The sequence below is a fragment of the Hemiscyllium ocellatum genome, chromosome 10, assembly GCF_020745735.1.
Source record: "Hemiscyllium ocellatum isolate sHemOce1 chromosome 10, sHemOce1.pat.X.cur, whole genome shotgun sequence".
Taxonomy (NCBI): domain Eukaryota; kingdom Metazoa; phylum Chordata; class Chondrichthyes; order Orectolobiformes; family Hemiscylliidae; genus Hemiscyllium; species Hemiscyllium ocellatum.
Genome location: NC_083410.1, coordinates 39,495,507 through 39,512,917, shown reverse-complemented (window position 1 = coordinate 39,512,917; position 17,411 = coordinate 39,495,507). Strand labels below are relative to the sequence as shown.

Below are 17,411 nucleotides of genomic sequence, written 5' to 3'. Positions count from 1 at the left end.
CCATCCTGTTCCATCTGTTTCTTTTGTAGTGTCCTAAGCCATTTCATTTCTCTTCAAGGTGCTCTGCCAATGCAAATGTTTTTTGCTAAATTATGAAGAACTTCTGGGATTTTTTTTTTGAAGCAGTGGCTATGGTACTGGATTAATTATCTAGTATTTAGAGTAATGATCTGGATTCAGGAGTTTTAATACCATCGTGGCAGCTCAGCAACTTAAATTCTGCTGCTTAAATAAATTTGGAATAAAAGGTTTTGTACTATGTAATGAACAATTGTTCTTTAAAATTTTTCTAGTACATTAATGCCCTTTGGGGAAGGAAATCTGGTCTATCCCTGCCCACCTGGTCTACATGAGACTTCAGACCCATAAAAAAATGGTTGGAACTTCGCAATGGCCTAGCAAACCATTAGTTATCAAAAAGCAGATTCCCCGCATCTTTTTTTTCTGGGGAAGTTAGGGATGGTCAATAAATGCTGGCATTGCCGGTGATGCATACATCCCATGAAGGAATACTTTTATTTAAAACAAGAGTAAAATGACAGTTGGGAGAATATTTACGTTTTTAATCATAATTCATGTTTACTTTTTTGAGAATTATACAAATGGAACAATGTTTATCCTTTCTGTCCTCTCATTTATCACATTTCCATGTGTAGTTGGATGTCATGATGAGTTAGTTGTCTCTCCTTGAAAAAGAATTACAAAAGTTAATCCTATAAACTGATGTTAAGCATACTTAGGACTTTTATCCTTGAAACTGCAACAGGCAGTTACATCTCAAATTGCTAGCATAGAGCTGTTCCAAATAATCAAAAGGACATTGGTTTATGAGACTTAAGATAAAATGGTTCCAAATCCCATTGTATCTCAAAATTTCAGACTGCCTGAATTAATGAGACAGACATTTCTTAGCTAGTGTCCTGTAGTAACTGAATATATTGTGACTCTATCCTAAACAGAACTACAATTTTGGCAGTAACAGTAAGCTATTTATAAAAATTGCATTTAATGAACAAAATGTAACATGGTTTAGTTTCAATATGATATGAATACAAGTCATTGCTATACAGAATCATAAAAAATGACTGCGCTTGTACACATATTGTGGTGTAATTGATTTGCTTTTTCAACTGCACCTCCTATCCGAATGAATAGGTGTAAACAAATAGTTATGGACTTAACTGCAGACCACAAAGGAATCTCCTTATATTTACAATACTGATTTCAGAAAGTATTGGGAACATCACATTAACTGTGTTTAATTCAAATTTTTTTTGAAAACTGATCCAACTTCGTAATTTTCCCATTTATGTTGTTTGTTTTAATAGCCCTGCTTTGAATAGAGAATATTTTAGTTCTTTGTAAAAGTTGATTTGTCACATTTGTGATTTTGATTTTGGTTTCTAACATGAATTATTGAAATACATAAAGTATTAATGGAAAATTTTCACCATGAAAAATGCCCTTCTGTCTTGGAAGATGCTTTTAATATTGAACCCTATTTTGTAACAACACAAACTATATAACTTCACATAGCATTTGAGCTACATTAAAAATGGCAGGACTGTTTTAAATAAGTACTGTCATCACACAATCCATATTTCCAGATTCAGAAGCAATACATTGGTTATATTTATCTCTTTATATATTACAAGCAAATAAATTTCAAAATTAATTTAACATAATTCAAATATTGTAAGTAAATGAATTACATATTTTGTTAAATGGTGGATGGTTTATACAATATAATAGATTACGCGTGGCAAATACAGGAAAATAAAGTCCTTGGGGTACATGCCTTTTATATTAAACAACAAAGGGAATTATTCATTTCATTTGTACTGTACATTCATTCAATTTTCATTTCCTTCATAGTCTAAATTGTTTCTCCCCCTCTCCTGCAACTTGTTGTTTGTCTCTTCAGCTGACTGTGGCAACAGTCGTGCCCTCTTCCTTTTTCACCTCTTCAGCAGTAGCTACCTGATTGAACTTACCCAGCTCTTTTACACTTTCCAGGAGAGATTTAAGTGTTTCCTTCAGACCTTTCTCCATTAACCAACCCTCACTATCACTCTCAGGATCTTCAGGATTTGCAATGCTATCCAGGGCTGTGCGCAAATATTGGATCCCAACCATCACAGTCACCTAAAATGCAGGTAGAGAATATACCATCAGTTAACTAAGTCTGTGGTAGTCACAAATAGGAGGGCATTGTCCAAGTATAAAGCAATTTAAGAGGGCTCTTGACATGCAGTGGTAGTGTCCCTGTCTCTGAGCCAGAAGGCCTGCATTCAAGACTCACCTGCTCCAAAGGTGTGTCATAACAATATGAAAAGATTGATTAAAATATCTATGAAGCAGTTTATTGATAGGAAGTACACTGGCTGTGAACTTTGCAAATTAAAATTGTTGTCCATGAAAAGAAACATTGCCTTTGAAAATAGTTTATTCACATTGTTACCCTATTGCCATTTGGCTGGAGATGATCCTCCTTGGGTTAGCTGTGCAATGTGACATTTTTTTGGCTCTGACATGACATTTGTTCATAGACGAATTGAAAAAAAATACTCTGATACCTGAGTCAGGCATGCCCTTGGTATTCTGGGCATTGTTGGTAAGTCATCGGACAGCCTGACGGGGTAAATCTATCACTGGGATGAATTAGAATTCTTGCTTGGCTCTGGATAATCCTGCAAGTCCATGCTCCAATAGGTAGTTCTGGCTGGGCACACAGTGATAACATGAAAATACTCTTTGATAGCATGCTGCACATTTGAAGTTAGATGGCACCCCGAGCCCATTTGGGGTCCATAAGCCTTTGATTCTGAATGCTATTTTACTGTGTTCTCTGAATTTAGCTGAAAGGGGCATGCAAAGAGCATGCATTATTCTGCATTATGCTAAAAATTATTACAATTATGAGTTTGTCAGTAACTTGGTTGTGTGTCTGCAATTTCAGGATGAAGTTAGTTCATCTTGTCCCATTACTGTTTCTACCTGAACCTGGTAATGGATTTACACATTTGTTAAAATCCCTGCCAACCAGAGGACGACTTTATTAATTAACCAATTTTTCTGCTATTGATTGCTGGCTTATGGGTTTTAAGCCATTCCCGATGAAGGGCTCTTGGCCAAAATGTTGATTCTCCTGCTCCTAGGATGCTGCCTGACCTGCTGAGCTTTTCCAGCTCCACACTCTCGACTTAAGCCATTCATGGCATTCTAAGACTGAATTTATGCAGTTACTTAATTGACCTATTGGTGATAACATTCTCAGCCAAGGATTTGCAAAGCATATTGAGGATGTTCAGACTGTTATAAAAATTCAAAGGTCAAATTTCCTGACTTGTGCAATTATGTCACAGAATGACTTTGCTGTCTTGCCCTGAACGAGCCTCCAACTGGCCAGAATGCAAACCAGAACAAGGCAACAGTGTGGTTAGATCAGTATTGAATTTAGATTGCTTTGATGCTAATCTCATTTGAACCCAGAAGGTCATAACTATTTCTATTGCCTTCATTACCCACCACCTCCTGATAACTTTTCACCTCCTTGTTGACCAAGAATCTATCGCCTCTGCCTTAAAATTATTCAAAGACTCTGCTTGCACTACCTTCTCCAGAAAAAAATTCCAAAAATCACCATCCTTTGAGAGAAAAAAAAGCCTCCTCTCTTAAATGGGTCACTCTTTATTTTTAAACAGTGACCCCTAATTCTAGGTTCTAAAAAACAAAAATCCTCTCCACATCTGTCCTATCACCAACCCTCATGACCTTGGAGATGCCAGTTTGGGACTGGGGTGTACAAAGTTAAAAATCACACAACACCAGGTTATAGTCCAATAGGTTTAATTGGAAGCACACTAGCTTTCGGAGCGACGCTCCTTCATCAGGTGATAGTCCTTGTTCAATTTGAACCTTGTGTTATAGTGCATGACCTGAACTTTCTGTTATAATGCGTGGCAACACAACTGTGTGTTTTATTTTAAATTCAACATTGAATATCTGACCCACCATGATCTTTTCAATAAGAAATGTTCAAACTCTAAAACGTGGAAAAATTATTTGAACAGCTCATGATTTCCCCACACAAACATTTATTTAGGGAAATGTTTTACAACTAAAGTGTAGGATGTATGGGCAGGCCTCTTGATAGGTAAGAGTCGTGGAGATGTATAGCATGGAAACAGACCCTTCGGTCCAATTCATCCATGCTGTTCAGATATCCCATTTCAATCCAGTCCAACCTGCCAGCACCCAGCCCATATTTCTCCAAACCCTTCCTATGCATATATACATCCAGATGCATTTTAAATGTTGCATTTGTACTAGCCTCCAACACTCTCTGCATGAAAACATTGCCTTTTCGGTCTCTCTCATGTCTTTCTCCTCTCACTCTAAACCTATGCCCTCTTGTTCTGGACTTCCCCCACCCCAGGGAAGAGACCTTGTCTATTTATCCTATCCATGTCCTTCATGATTTTATAAACCTCTATAAGGTCGCCCCCTCAGCATCTGACGCTACAGGGAAAATATCCCCAGCGTATTCAACCTCTCCGTCTAGCTCAAATCTTCCAACCCTGGCAACATGTTCTAGTTTCTATTTTCAAGAAGGTGTTTGATATGGTTCTTATGGCTAAAGGGATCAAAAGGTAAAGGAAGAAATCAGGAACACAATAGAACATCAGGCAATAGTAATACAAAAGCAAAACATTACAGATGCTGGAAATCTGGCTGGACCTACTCAGCAGGTCAGGCCGCATTAATCAAGAGAAAAGCCAGTGGCTTTTCATCAGAATGATGTCTGATGAATTGTCTTCCACATGAAACTTTAATTCTGCTCTGTCTCCATTGATATCTTCAGACCTATCTTTGATCACAAACTTAAGAATAAAATGTCAAGTTTTTATAATACATGGTTTAACTTGCCATTTTGTTGATTGTAGATCCTTGTTTTTGAGTTTCTCCTGAAGTGTGAATGTCATAGCATAATTTGATGTGGATAGGAAACGTATGAAAGTTATTTTTAAACTAGAATAATGTTTTATTGAGAGAAATAATCTGGATCTCTGTCAACATATAGAGTGTACAATATGAAACATTCACTACCTTCCATTGTGAAATCAGTTTATTTTGATAAATAGCTCGGTAATCATGCATCTCAAGTTATTTTTTAAAGGGCCATTTGGCCCATCAAATAAGCTTCACCAAAGTTCACGCATAATTACATAATTACTACTTGGACTTATGCTGATTGTAGCTTGGGAGAATGAGAGTGGATTTTATTGAAACATACAGGATTCTGAGGGGGCTTGACAAGGTAGAGGCTGTGCAGTGTAGAGCTGGATGACTCCGTTTAAAAATAAGAGATCTCCAACTGAAAATGGAGGTTTTACTTTTCCACCGGATACGTGCTGCCATTAGTAAGGTTAGCCTCTGTTGTCCATCCCTAACTGGCCCTGAACTAAGTGGCTGTGGGTCTGGAGCCAAATGCAGGCCAGACCATGTAAAGAAAGCAAATTTTCTTCCCTGAAGGCAGTCGATGAGCTATAAGTTTTTATAACAATTTATGCTAGTTGTCTTTGTCACCATTATGGAGACAAGGTTTATATTCTTAGTTATTATTTGAAGTTAAATAGTATGATTTAAATGCTTGACCCTACAGCATTAGTCTGGAGCTCTAGATTATTAACCTAATACCATTACAATTCCACCACCATCTTTTGCCTCTTCTTTCAGAAGGTCATCAATCTATGGATTTCTGACCCTCCCTGAGCAGTGAATTGGAGTTATTTAAAATGTTCAAGGTCAGCTGAATGAGATTGATTTTTAATCTAGAATGGTTATGGAAAGGCAGGCAGAACACAGAGTTAAGACTTCAATCAGATCAGCCATGATATTACTGAATGATAGAGCAGGCTTGAGGGTCCATATGATTTAGTCTTGCTCTTATTTTTTGGGTTGTTCTTCGCTCCACTATCCAACACACACACTCAAACAGATAATAGGCTCTGAGTTTGTAACAGTAAATTCACATTCAGATGGAGTATTGGTAGTGTGGGTTGCAACCAAGTCATTAAAGGGAGAATAAACACAGACTGTGTTTACATTGACATTGACACTTCACTTCTTACAATTTGCAGCATCCAAACAATTGAAAAGATTTTCAGTGCTTATATTCACTGCTTGTTGTTATGAAGGAAAACATGTCAGTAACTTTTGCAAACGAAGTGCCCACAAACAATAACAAATTAAATGACTAGATAATCTGTTTCAATGGTACTGGTTGAGGAATAGACATTATCTAGGAAAGCTTTCACCTGTTCTTTGAGTAATAGCATTGTCACAGAATCTTTTCTCTCCTGATAAGGTACACCTTGATTTAATGTGGCCTCTGAGCAATGGTCCCTCTGACCGTGTAGTACGTATTCAGTACTCTATTGAAGTGTCAAGCTAGGTTGTACATTCAAGGCTATGAGGTAGAACTTGAATCTATGGCTTTATAATTCTGAAGTAAAGTTTCTTTCAATCAAGGCAAGGTGAGTGCCACTTTAAAGTTACAAAAGCTTGAAAATTTAAAGACACTCGAAGCCAGTGTCCATCATCAACCAGCAAGTGTAAGCTAAAGAATACTGTCAAGATTTGTTTTCAGACTACATCTCAGCACCTACTCATGGTAACTAAACAGAAAATAAAACCCATCTTGTCTTGCTTTTGCTTTCTTTTACAAACATTCTCTTTATCTGTTGTTTTCAAATAATACAAAATCTGTTTAAAACATTTTAGTAATCTATAAAAGTCATTGTCCAAAGCTTGTGGGCGGCACAGTGGTTAGCACTGCTGCCTCACAGCGCCTGTAGACCCGGGTTCAATTCCCGACTCAGGCAACTGATTGTGTGGAGTTTGCACGTTCTCCCCGTGTCTGCGTGGGTTTCCTCCGGGTGCTCCGGTTTCCTCCCACAGTCCAAAGATGTGCGGGTCAGGTGAATTTGCCATGCTAAATTGCCCGTAGTGTTAGGTAAGGGGTAAATGTAGGGGTATGGGTGGGTTGCGCTTCGGCGGGTTGGTGTGGACTTGTTGGGCCGAAGGGCCTGTTTCCACACTGTAAGTCTAATCTAATCTAATCTAATGACAAAATCAAAATGATTTTCTGAAGATGTTTCTTTTTTATTTCACTAGATGGGATGTGGGCATTGATACCTGGCCAACATTTATATCCCATCCCTAGGTGCCCTTGGATGTAACTGCATGGCTTTCTCAGCCATTGAACATCAACCTCATTTCTGTGTGGCTGGAGTCAGATGTTGGCAAGGTCAAGTAAGGACAGCAGGTTTTTTCCCTAAAGGGCATAAATGAGCCAGATCGTCATAAAAAAAATGTCATGGTCATTATTACATTTCTTATTCTGGATCTATTCATTGGATTCAAATTTCATCATTTAAACCTAGGACCCCAAAACATTGCTTAGGTCTTTGGATATTTACTAATGTTACTAGGCTATTACCTGCCCTTCTATCACATCTCCATCGCCCCTCCTCCCTACCTTTTATCTTAGCCTGCTGGACACACTTTCCTCATTCCTGAAGAAGGGCTTATGCCCGAAACGTCGAATCTCCTGTTCCTTGGATGCTGCCTGACCTGCTGCGCTTTTCCAGCAACACATTTTCAGCTATTACCTGCCCTTCCCATACAAGGCATTTAAAAGCTTGAGGTGGACTTAGAATTCACTGTAACTAAAGGATTTTGCATCACAATCAAATAAATAGTGTTTAATTCATCTCCTTCATTGGCATGGAGACAGGTGGGGCAAAAATACCATGTATACTTCACAGAAAATTCTGCTTAGCGACAACATTAAAAAACAAAAGTTTAACTTCATACATATGTGCCATTAATGAGGGAAACTCACTTTAATGAATTATTGATAGTTTTGTTGTATTAATGTAACCATAGAAAAAGCAAAACACACACAACTAATCCTCAAAGTGTGCATCTAGACCTGTTTGGTGCAAAAGTAATGCAGACAGCACTTGTGGATAGGGGAAACTGATTAACTTTTTCTCCACAGATGCTGCCTAGTCTGTAAAGTATTTTCGGCATTTTACAGTTTTATTTCTGATTTCTAGCAGCCACAATATTTTTCTTTTGTACAGCTTATTTCTATTGTTGCAGCTTGCATCATATAATCCAGTCCTTATTAGTCCTACAAATAGTTTCTACTGTTTTGTCATGAACAGAGGAACTCATTAGCTCACTTGGTTTAAGAGAGCTGGTCTATAGTTCACAATAATGACAACAGTGAGGGCAGTTGTAATTTTGTTTTGGCTGAGGTTGATTTGTGATCTGCCGTCAAGAATAGAAAGTAATGGCAAACTACTGACAAAAACTGTCAAGGAAAATGGCTCAGGAAGAAGTATCTGTGAACAATGAGCAAAGGACCTGCCTCTGTGGAAGCTTCATTGGTGCTATTTTCCAGTCTTTTCTATCTCCTTGTACATTGTTTCTCTTACAAATTATCATCTAACGTCCTCTTCCATGCCTCGGTGGAATAAGCTTCCACCCGACTTCCAAGCAACGTATTCCAGATTGGAAAAAAATGTTCTCATCGCATCTGTTACGTTTGCAAAGCACCTTAATTCTGTGCCCCCTCGTTCTCGATGCTTTTATGAGTGAGAACAGTTTCTTCCTCTTGTCTATCTCATGATTTTGAAAACTTCTATCAGATGTCCTATTGGCTGCCTTTTTTCCCCCAAGGAGAACGGTCACAACCTTGCCAATCTATCTTCCCAATATAAGTTTCTGAACCCCGGGACCATTTTTGCAAATTTGTTCTAAGAGGTATATGGCACAGAAAAGGCCCTTCAACTCCTTGCGTCTGTGCCAGTCAAAAACAAGCACCTACCTCTTGCAATGTTGTAGGTGATATGAAGGTGACAATCAAAGCTATTGTATTGATTTGAACTAACATTTAACATTTTGCAAGTTCAAAACAGATCAAATTTCTAGGCTGACGCCCAGAACAAAAAAGATTTCTTTTTTGTTTCATGTTTAGAATGTGGGCAACACAACTCCTCGAGTTTCCTCCCGCCTTGGAGGGTGGGAGGGGCAGAGTTCTGTGGGATGGAAAGACAGAATCCAAAATCTTGAGACACTTGCCCTCCTGTTGATTATTCTGTCTTTTTGAAGATGGCAGGAGCCTTTGGTCCTGCCCACTGAATGCAGCAAGCAGCACCCTTATGAGAATTCTCCGACAAAAATACCACTCAAAAAATACCACTCAAGCAGTGCAACGATTTCCCAGATGGATCAGTGCGGATAGGGGACGGACTCAATCATTACTAGAGACGTAATGACTGAGCTGCTGGATGGACACCTCAGCAGCTAAGTTTAAAAAGATATATTGATCACTTTCTCCCAGACTCTCAACAACAGTGTCAGGGTTTAGTATTTTTTAAAACATTATTGGTCTTCTTACCTCTAGTAACCACAGGATTAGGACTAGTGCTCCCATGGATTGTATCATGTTAGTGTAATAATTGAGGAGAGCTTCCTTGCAGCCTCGAGTCCAGAGGTTGAGCTCCTCGCTCTGGAACTCATAACTGTAATGGGCGGAATTGTTGGTGATCTGCTGCTGGATACAGGGTCGAGGGGAGGCTGGATTGCAGCAACTGAATGGGACCCCATCCGTCAGGTACTTCCCATCGATATTGCTCTTAACACGGCTGTAAGGAGGGGAGATTTAGGACAGGTTACGGCTCTTAGTGACACCTCAACAACACACCAAATGAATCCCGAGTTCAAACTAAGACTGAGCCATGTCTTATCTGCACTTTTCACTTTATGACTGAATTATTGGGTGCAGCAGGAGGCCATACTCTCATCGGGCCTGTGCATGCTCTGTTACCTAGTGCCAATCTCCTGCCTTTTCTCTGTGTCCTGTATACCATCCCAACAAAATCCTGTGTCCTCTTGAATGCTTCAATCGAACATCTCTCCTTCCCCAGGTCCAGGGAGTTTGTTCCAAACCCTAACTACTGGCTGAGTGAAAACGTTTTTTTTCTCACTTCACCCTTGTTTGATCACTTCATATCTACGCCTTCATATCTTTTTTTTTACAGGTGCAAACAGCTTCTCCCAATCTGCTCTATCCAGCCTGCTCATTATTTTGAAAACCTCAATCAAATCTCCTCTCATTCTCTTCCCTTCATGGAAAACAAAACCAATTTCTTCAATCTATACTCCTAGCTGAAGTTTCTCATTCCTGCAACCCCTCGCCCCTTCGCGCGCTCTCTAACGCATTCCCATTTTTTCCTATAACGAAACACCAGAACTGTACACTGACATCTGACGAGTGTTTTATACAAGTTCAACATTACTTCTGTGCTCTTGTACTCAGTGCCCCTATTAACAAAGCCCAACGCACTTTATGCTTTATTGACTGCTCTCTCCTGCCACCTTCAATGGTCTGCGTGCATCGATTTCCCACCCTACTCACTCTTTCACCTCCTTAGAGCTGAAGTCCAGGTATCTATTGCTGATCCACTGGATTTCAAACCAGTCTCTGAAGCCGTTGTTGCCACAGCAGTGGAACTCGATCTGAAGTTGGTCGATAGTTTTCTTCATGAAGCATCGTCCCGGAGTGTCGGTGTCTCGATAATATTTCATGCTATTCTTCAGCCCCTTGGCCAGAGTATCCTCCATATAGATCTTCATCAGAAAGCTCAGCACCACAGACAGGAAGGTCAGGCAAGTGAAGAACAAACAGGCGCCAAGGTAAAACTTGAGGAAAGGTTTCCACCGGGCATATTTCGCAGGGTCAAGGGAATCATAGCAAAACTTGCCACCAAAACAGTTGATGGTGCAGGCCAGCACACCCACCAGGATCAGGGAGTTGGGGACTAGGTGGCTCTCCGCATTGTCCATCACTTCGCTTCGTTTCCTCAGCTCAATCTTAAGGAACAACCCCATCCCAAAAACAACGATGCCGGCCAAGACGCAGAACCAGTTCAGGAGCCAGAGCCCCTGAGCCAACTTCACACGCTTCTGCAAGTTGAACTTGACTTTGAGAATGGCCATTTCCTACTGCGGAAGTCCAGGGAATGGGATTTGAAGATTGAATTTGGGGAAATCAGTGAGATTTGGGCACGGATGCAGAAAGGGCAGGAGACAGACCACCCGAGATCAACTCAATCTTGTGACCCTCCATTCTGACCACCCTCAAAAGTAAACTCTCCAATGAGACGAGGATGGTATGGGCGCTGTGAGCTGTCCAAGGTAACCGAGCCAGAGCCGGGGGACAGAATCCTCCTCCAGCGCTAACCTTGGCGCACCTTTCCCCAGTACTGGAGAGAGCTCCTCCAAGAATGCACTCGACAAAAACCTGACAGTGCAAGACGTCACCTTAAAACCAGTAATAGGTTTTATCGCTAATCATTTAGAGAAAGCTGTGGCCCAGTTGAGCGATTGAAATTAATCCGCGCTTAATTTCACCGGGTTGTCCTCAGGCTGTCAGCGACTGCATCTTCACCTGGCCGCTTTCTTGTATTTGAAACATCCAGGGAAAGTGTTTTTTTTAACTGAATATTCTTCGGAATAACTTCATGGATTATTTATTATTGAATTAATATGGTGCTGATACGTGCATCAGGTTTCCTCCTCTACAATGTAACGAAAGCCAAAACAAATTTTCAACTTAATAGGCTCAGTAAGCTTAAATATAGGTCAATACCCTGGAAAGAACACAGATCAAATAAAAATAGATCGATACTAACGGAGCGCTTTTAAAGCTGCAGTCCGGATAAAATTCTTGTGGAGACTTTTTTGTATTTAAAGGCCTGTTATACTGGGCTAAAGATTTGCCAGATATACAGTATTCATTTTTCTGTCCTTGTACTTCAAAATGTTAGTTTCAGTTCCCACTGGTCGCTCAAAGTCTGCGATGTACAAACCTTGTGTTTATATAGCGCTTTGAAACTAGCAAACTGTGGCAATGAGCAGTGAAATATAATTTCACCTGGGTGACTGAGAAAGGCGCACTTAATATTCATATGGGGGTATCTCTTGCTTCCCTCAGTATAGAATCACACACCATCTCTCTTGTGATTCACTTATCTCTGTCAACCCAAGAATGTATATCTTGGGTTGAGCAGATTTAAGAAATCTTCAGAACAAAAAAAAATTGTAAGCAGACCATTAGAAGTCTTGTACATCTATTTCCCCCATCTGCAAAATCAGCTGCATAGACCGGTAGAATATTTGGGCACTGCATTAAGAATAATACATTAAAATATTGAACTCCCATTAGTGGGACCCCCTATCCCACTGGAATACTGCTCGTGGGTGCCATTGGTCTTGCATTAATCTTTGGTCCTCTGTGATACATATCACTGGAAGTGAAACATAAGTATAACTTTACTAACAAAGTTATGGACTTACTTGAACAGCAACATTTCACTATCTGACTCACTCTGGTGAATGCAGGTCGTGAATTGGCTCCTTGGCATCAATGTAGTGAACACATTGAAGTTGGTGCAGAAACTCTTTGTGAAGGAGTGACATCAGATAAAAATTGTGGTTTGTGTCAGAACCAATTAACAATGAATAGGGTTCAGGTTTTATAAAATGAGATCCATGAGTTAGGTGACAGCATAAACACAAAATCCTCAAAGATGTAAATTCAGATTTTACTGGTGCCACGCACCAGACTGTACTGAATGAGCTGAGGAAGTATGGTATTGGATCAATGGATTCATATTCTTAGATTTCAGGGCCAGCATAGACTTGTGTGCCAGAACTAGTGATAACCCAAGCATGCTGTTTCAGGACAGATAAAACAGTGGCACCTACTCAATAATCTGGGAGATTAACCCAAGTACATGCCATTCACGAAATGCAAAACAAATCATATCTAACAAATTAGCTCCCCCATCAGTCTGCTTCCAAGCATCAGTATAGTGATAGCTGGTGTCTTTTGACATTGTTGTCCAGTGGCAATTGTACAACAATAACTTATTTCATTGATCCTCATCTCCTAATCTCATTTGCTGAACTGATCCAAGCATAGACAAATGAGCTAAATTCCAAATGTGAAGTAATAGAATTTCACGCTGTGTAGTATCAAGGAACATTAGAAAAAATGGAATTCAATAGACAATAGGTGCAGGAGTAGGCCATTCAGCCCTTCGAGCCTGCACTGCCACTCAATATGATCATGGCTGATCATTCCTAATTAGTATCCTCTTCCTGCCTTATCTCCATAACCCTTGATTCCCCTATCTTTGAGAGCTCTATCCAACTCTTTCTTAAATGAATCCAGAGACTGGGCCTCCACTGCCCTCTGGAGCAGAGCATTCCACACAGCCACCACTCTCTGGGTGAAGATGTTTCTCCTCATCTCTGTCGTAAATGGTCTACCCCGTATTTTTAAGCTGTGTCCTCTGGTTCGGCACTCACCCATCAGCGAAAACATGTTTCCTGCTGCCAGAGTGTCCAATCCTTTCATAATCTTATATGTCTCAATCAGATCCCCTTTCAGTCTTCTAAACTCAAGGGTATACAAACCCAGTCACTCTAGTCTTTCAGTGTAAGGTAATCCCGCCATTCCAGGAATTGACCTCGTGAACCTACGCTGCACTCCCTCAATAGCCAGAATGTCTTTCCTCAGATTTGGAGACCAGAACTGCACACAGTACTCCAGGTGTGGTCTCACCAGGGCCCTGAACTGCTGCAGAGGCAACTCTTTGCTTCTATATTCAATTTCTCTTGTTATGAAGGCCAGCATGCCATTCACCTTCTTCACTACCTGCTGTACCTGCATACTTACCTTCATTGACTGGTGTACAAGAACACCCAGATCTCTTTGTACTGCCCCTTTACCTAAATTGATTCCATTGAGGTAGTAATCTGCCTTCCTGTTCTTGCCACCAAAGTGGATAACCATACATTTATCCACATTAAACTGCATCTGCCATGCATCTGCCCACTCACCTAACTTGTCCAGGTCACCCTGTAATCTCCTAACATCCTCCTCACATTTCACCCTGCCACCCAGTTTTGTATCATCAGCAAATTTGCTAATGTTATTGCTGATACCATCTTCTATATCATTAACATATATTGTAAAAATCTGCGGTCCCAGCATGGATCCCTGCGGTACCCCACTGGTCACTGCCTGCCATTCCAAAATGGAGCCGTTTATCACTACCCTTTGTTTCCTATCAGCCAACCAATTTTCAATCCAATCTAGTACTTTGCCCCCAATACCATGCGCCCTAATTTTACTCACTAACCTCCTGTGTGGGACTTTATCAAAACCTTTCTGAAAGTCCAGGTATACTACATCTACTGGATCTCCCTCATCCATCTTCAGAGTTACATCCTCAAAAAATTCAAGAAGATTAGTCAAACATGATTTCCCCTTCATAAATCCATGCTGACTCTGTCCTATCCTGTTACTACTATCCAGATGTGCCGTAATTTCATCCTTTATAATAGACTCCAGCATCTTTCCCACCACTGAGGTCAGACTAACTGGTCTATAATTTCCTGCTTTCTCTCTCCCACCTTTCTTAAAAAGTGGTATAACACTAGCCACCCTCCAATCCTCAGGAACCGACCCCGAATCTATCGAACTCTGGAAAATAATCACCAACGCATCCACGATTTCCAGAGCCACCTCCTTCAGTACCCTGGGATGTAGACCATCAGGCCCCGGAGACTTATCAACCTTCAGACCTAACAGTCTCTCCAACACCAAATCCTGGCAAATATAGATTCCCTTAAGTTCAGGTCCTTTAGCCACTGTTACCTCAGGGAGATTGCTTGTGTCTTCCCCAGTGAACACAGATTTGAAGTACCCATTTAATTCTTCTGCTATTTCTTTGCTCCCTGTAATATATTCCCCTGTTTCTGTCTTCAAGGGCCCAATTTTAGTCCTAACCATTTTTTTGCCTTGCACATACTTAAAAAAGCTTTTACTATCATCCTTTATATTATTGTCCAGTTTACCTTCGTACCTCATTTTTCCTCTGCATATTTCCTTCTTAGTAATCCTCTGTTGCTCTTTAAAAACTTCCCAGTCCTCAGTTTTCCCACTTATCTTTGCTATGTTATACTTCTTCTCTTTTAACTTTATATGTTTCTTAACTTCCCTCATCAGCCACGGCCGCCCATGCATCCTCCTGGGATCTTTCTTCCTTTTAGGAATGAACTGATCCTGCAACTTCTGCATTATGCACAGAAATATCTGCCATTGTTCTTCCACGGTCATCCCTGCTAAGGTATTGCATCATTGAACTTTGGCCAGCTCCTCCCTCATAGCTCCATAGTTCTCTTTATTCAACAAAAGTACTGTCACTTCTGACTGTACCCTCTCCCTCTCAAATTGGAGATTGAATCTTAATGTATTATGGTCACTACTTCCCAATGGCTCCTTCACTTCGAGGTCTCTGACCAATTCTGGTTCGTTACACAATACCAGATCCAGAATTGCCTTCTCCCTGGTTGGCTCCAGCACCAGCTGCTCTAAGAATCCATCTCTGAGGCACTCCACAAAGTCTCTTTCTTGAGGTCCAATACCATCCTGATTCTCCCAGTCTATCTGCATGTTAAAATCCCCCATAACAACTGTAGTAACATCTTTGCGACAGGCCAATTTCAGCTCCTGATTCATCTTACATCCGACGTCCAGACTACTGTTTGGGGGCATGTAGATGACTCCCAAGAGGGTCTTTTTACCCTTAGTATTTTGCAGCTCTATCCACATTGACTCTACATCCCCTGAATCTAGGTCCCCCGCGCAAGGGACTGAATATCCTCCCTGACCAACAAGGCCACTCCCTCTGCTCATCAGTCTGTCCTTACGATTGCATGTGTAGCCTTGAATACTCATTTCCCAGGCCCCGTCCACTTGAAGCCAGGTCTCAGTTATCCCCACAATATCATATCTGCCAATTTCCAAAAGAGTCTCAAGCTCATCCATCTTATGTCTAATGCTTCGTGCATTCATATATAGTATTTTTAATTTGTTACTGCTCTCACCCTTCCCATCAACCCCTATTTCACTCAACCTTGCAGCATGATCCCTTTCTGAGTTTTCTGCCTCATTGATATAGTTGTCTTTCTTGACTTCTCTTGTTCTAACTTTCCCTTCAATTTCCTTTTTAAACATCCAGTTTGTCCCCCCCCCGTCCCCCCCCGCTACTTAGTTTAAATGTAGCGGTGTTGCAGTAGAAAACCTGCCTGCCAGAATGCAGAAGTCAATGGGAATCAGGGGTAAAGCTCCAAAATGGAAAAGTTATGTTTTTTAGAGGCCAGTTTTTCAACCTTAAGATATACTTTCAAGAATTCCTCAGAGGAGTGCCTAGCAGAGTTTCCGAGGCCATACCATATTAGCTGCTTCATAAATAATCTTTCCTCCTTTATAAAGTCAAAAGTGGAGATATTCTCTGATGATTGCACAGTATTGAATACAATTTGTGACTGTTCAGGTACTGAAGCAGTTCAAATACATATGCAGTAACACCCAAACAGCATTTAGACTTGGGCTGAAAAGTGCCAAGTGAAATTTGTTGCAAATGGCCAGGCAATAATTATCTCCAATAAGACAGAATCTAAACATTGCCCCTATTACATTCAATGACATTGCCATCAATGAATCCATCACAAACAGCATCTGAGGGTTATTGACCAGAAACTTAACTAGATAAATATTGTGTCTAATGTAGTAGGTCAGAGGCTTGGGATTCTATGGTGAATAACTCATGTCCTTGCTCTACAAAACTTCTCCAGCATCTACAAGACATAAGTCAAGAGTGTATTGGAATACTTTCCACTTGCCTGGATGAATGCAGCTTCAACAATTAAGAAGGTCAACACTCTCTAAGACAATGCAGCCTGATTAGCCAACACCCGATCCATTACCTTAAACATTCACTCCCTCTATCATCAGTGACAGCAACAGCTTGTGTAAACTGTGAAACCCACAGACTCACTTGATGTGTCTTGTGTGTGTGGTGCAACTATCACAGGAAGGCTGAATTGCTGTGATAACATGCACTCTCCTCATTCAGCTGTGTTGACTTTGTGTCACTTAGTTCTATGATGTTACCACTCCATCAGGTCTTCTGTCTACCTACACTACATTTTCCCCCCTACTTTTCCTTCTGGCATCATCTTTTCTATACTATTGCTTTATCCCCAAAACCAAAGTATTTCTACTTCTGTTTGCCCTCATCTGATAACAATGTGTTGTCGATTCTCTGCTGCTAATACCCATTTGTTTGTGTGTCTATCAGTCCATTTCTTATTTGCTGTTAGATGATAGTGAATACAGGTTTGGGAGGTGAGTTACTGCAAGTCACCTTTTGAATGGTATATACTGTAGTTTTGTGCTGGTAGTGGAGGAAATGAAT

The 17,411-nt window shown here is 40.5% G+C and overlaps 1 protein-coding gene across 1 annotated transcript; it reads right to left on the bottom strand.

The window, feature by feature from the left end:
* Positions 1-1,732: 1,732 nt before the first annotated feature.
* On the bottom strand, positions 1,733-11,076 carry prph2a (peripherin 2a (retinal degeneration, slow)). Its single transcript, XM_060831417.1, has 3 exons — positions 10,496-11,076; positions 9,476-9,722; positions 1,733-2,145 (listed from the first exon to the last, which is right to left on the bottom strand). Exons 1-3 carry the CDS (start codon positions 11,074-11,076, stop codon positions 1,921-1,923), a joined length of 1,053 nt encoding a protein of 350 aa, XP_060687400.1. The 3' UTR covers positions 1,733-1,920.
* Positions 11,077-17,411: the final 6,335 nt, after the last annotated feature.

Excerpts from the sequence above, each read along its gene's own strand:
- prph2a (XM_060831417.1), bottom strand. The coding sequence starts at position 11,076 with ATGGCCATTCTCAAAGTCAAGTTCAACTTGCAGAAGCGTGTGAAGTTG. Across the intron at positions 9,723-10,495 it reads AGCTCTAAGGAGGTGAAAGA|CCGTGTTAAGAGCAATATCG; the intron begins GTGAGTAGGGTG and ends CCCTCCTTACAG. Across the intron at positions 2,146-9,475 it reads TAATCCTGTGGTTACTAGAG|GTGACTGTGATGGTTGGGAT; the intron begins GTAAGAAGACCA and ends CCTGCATTTTAG.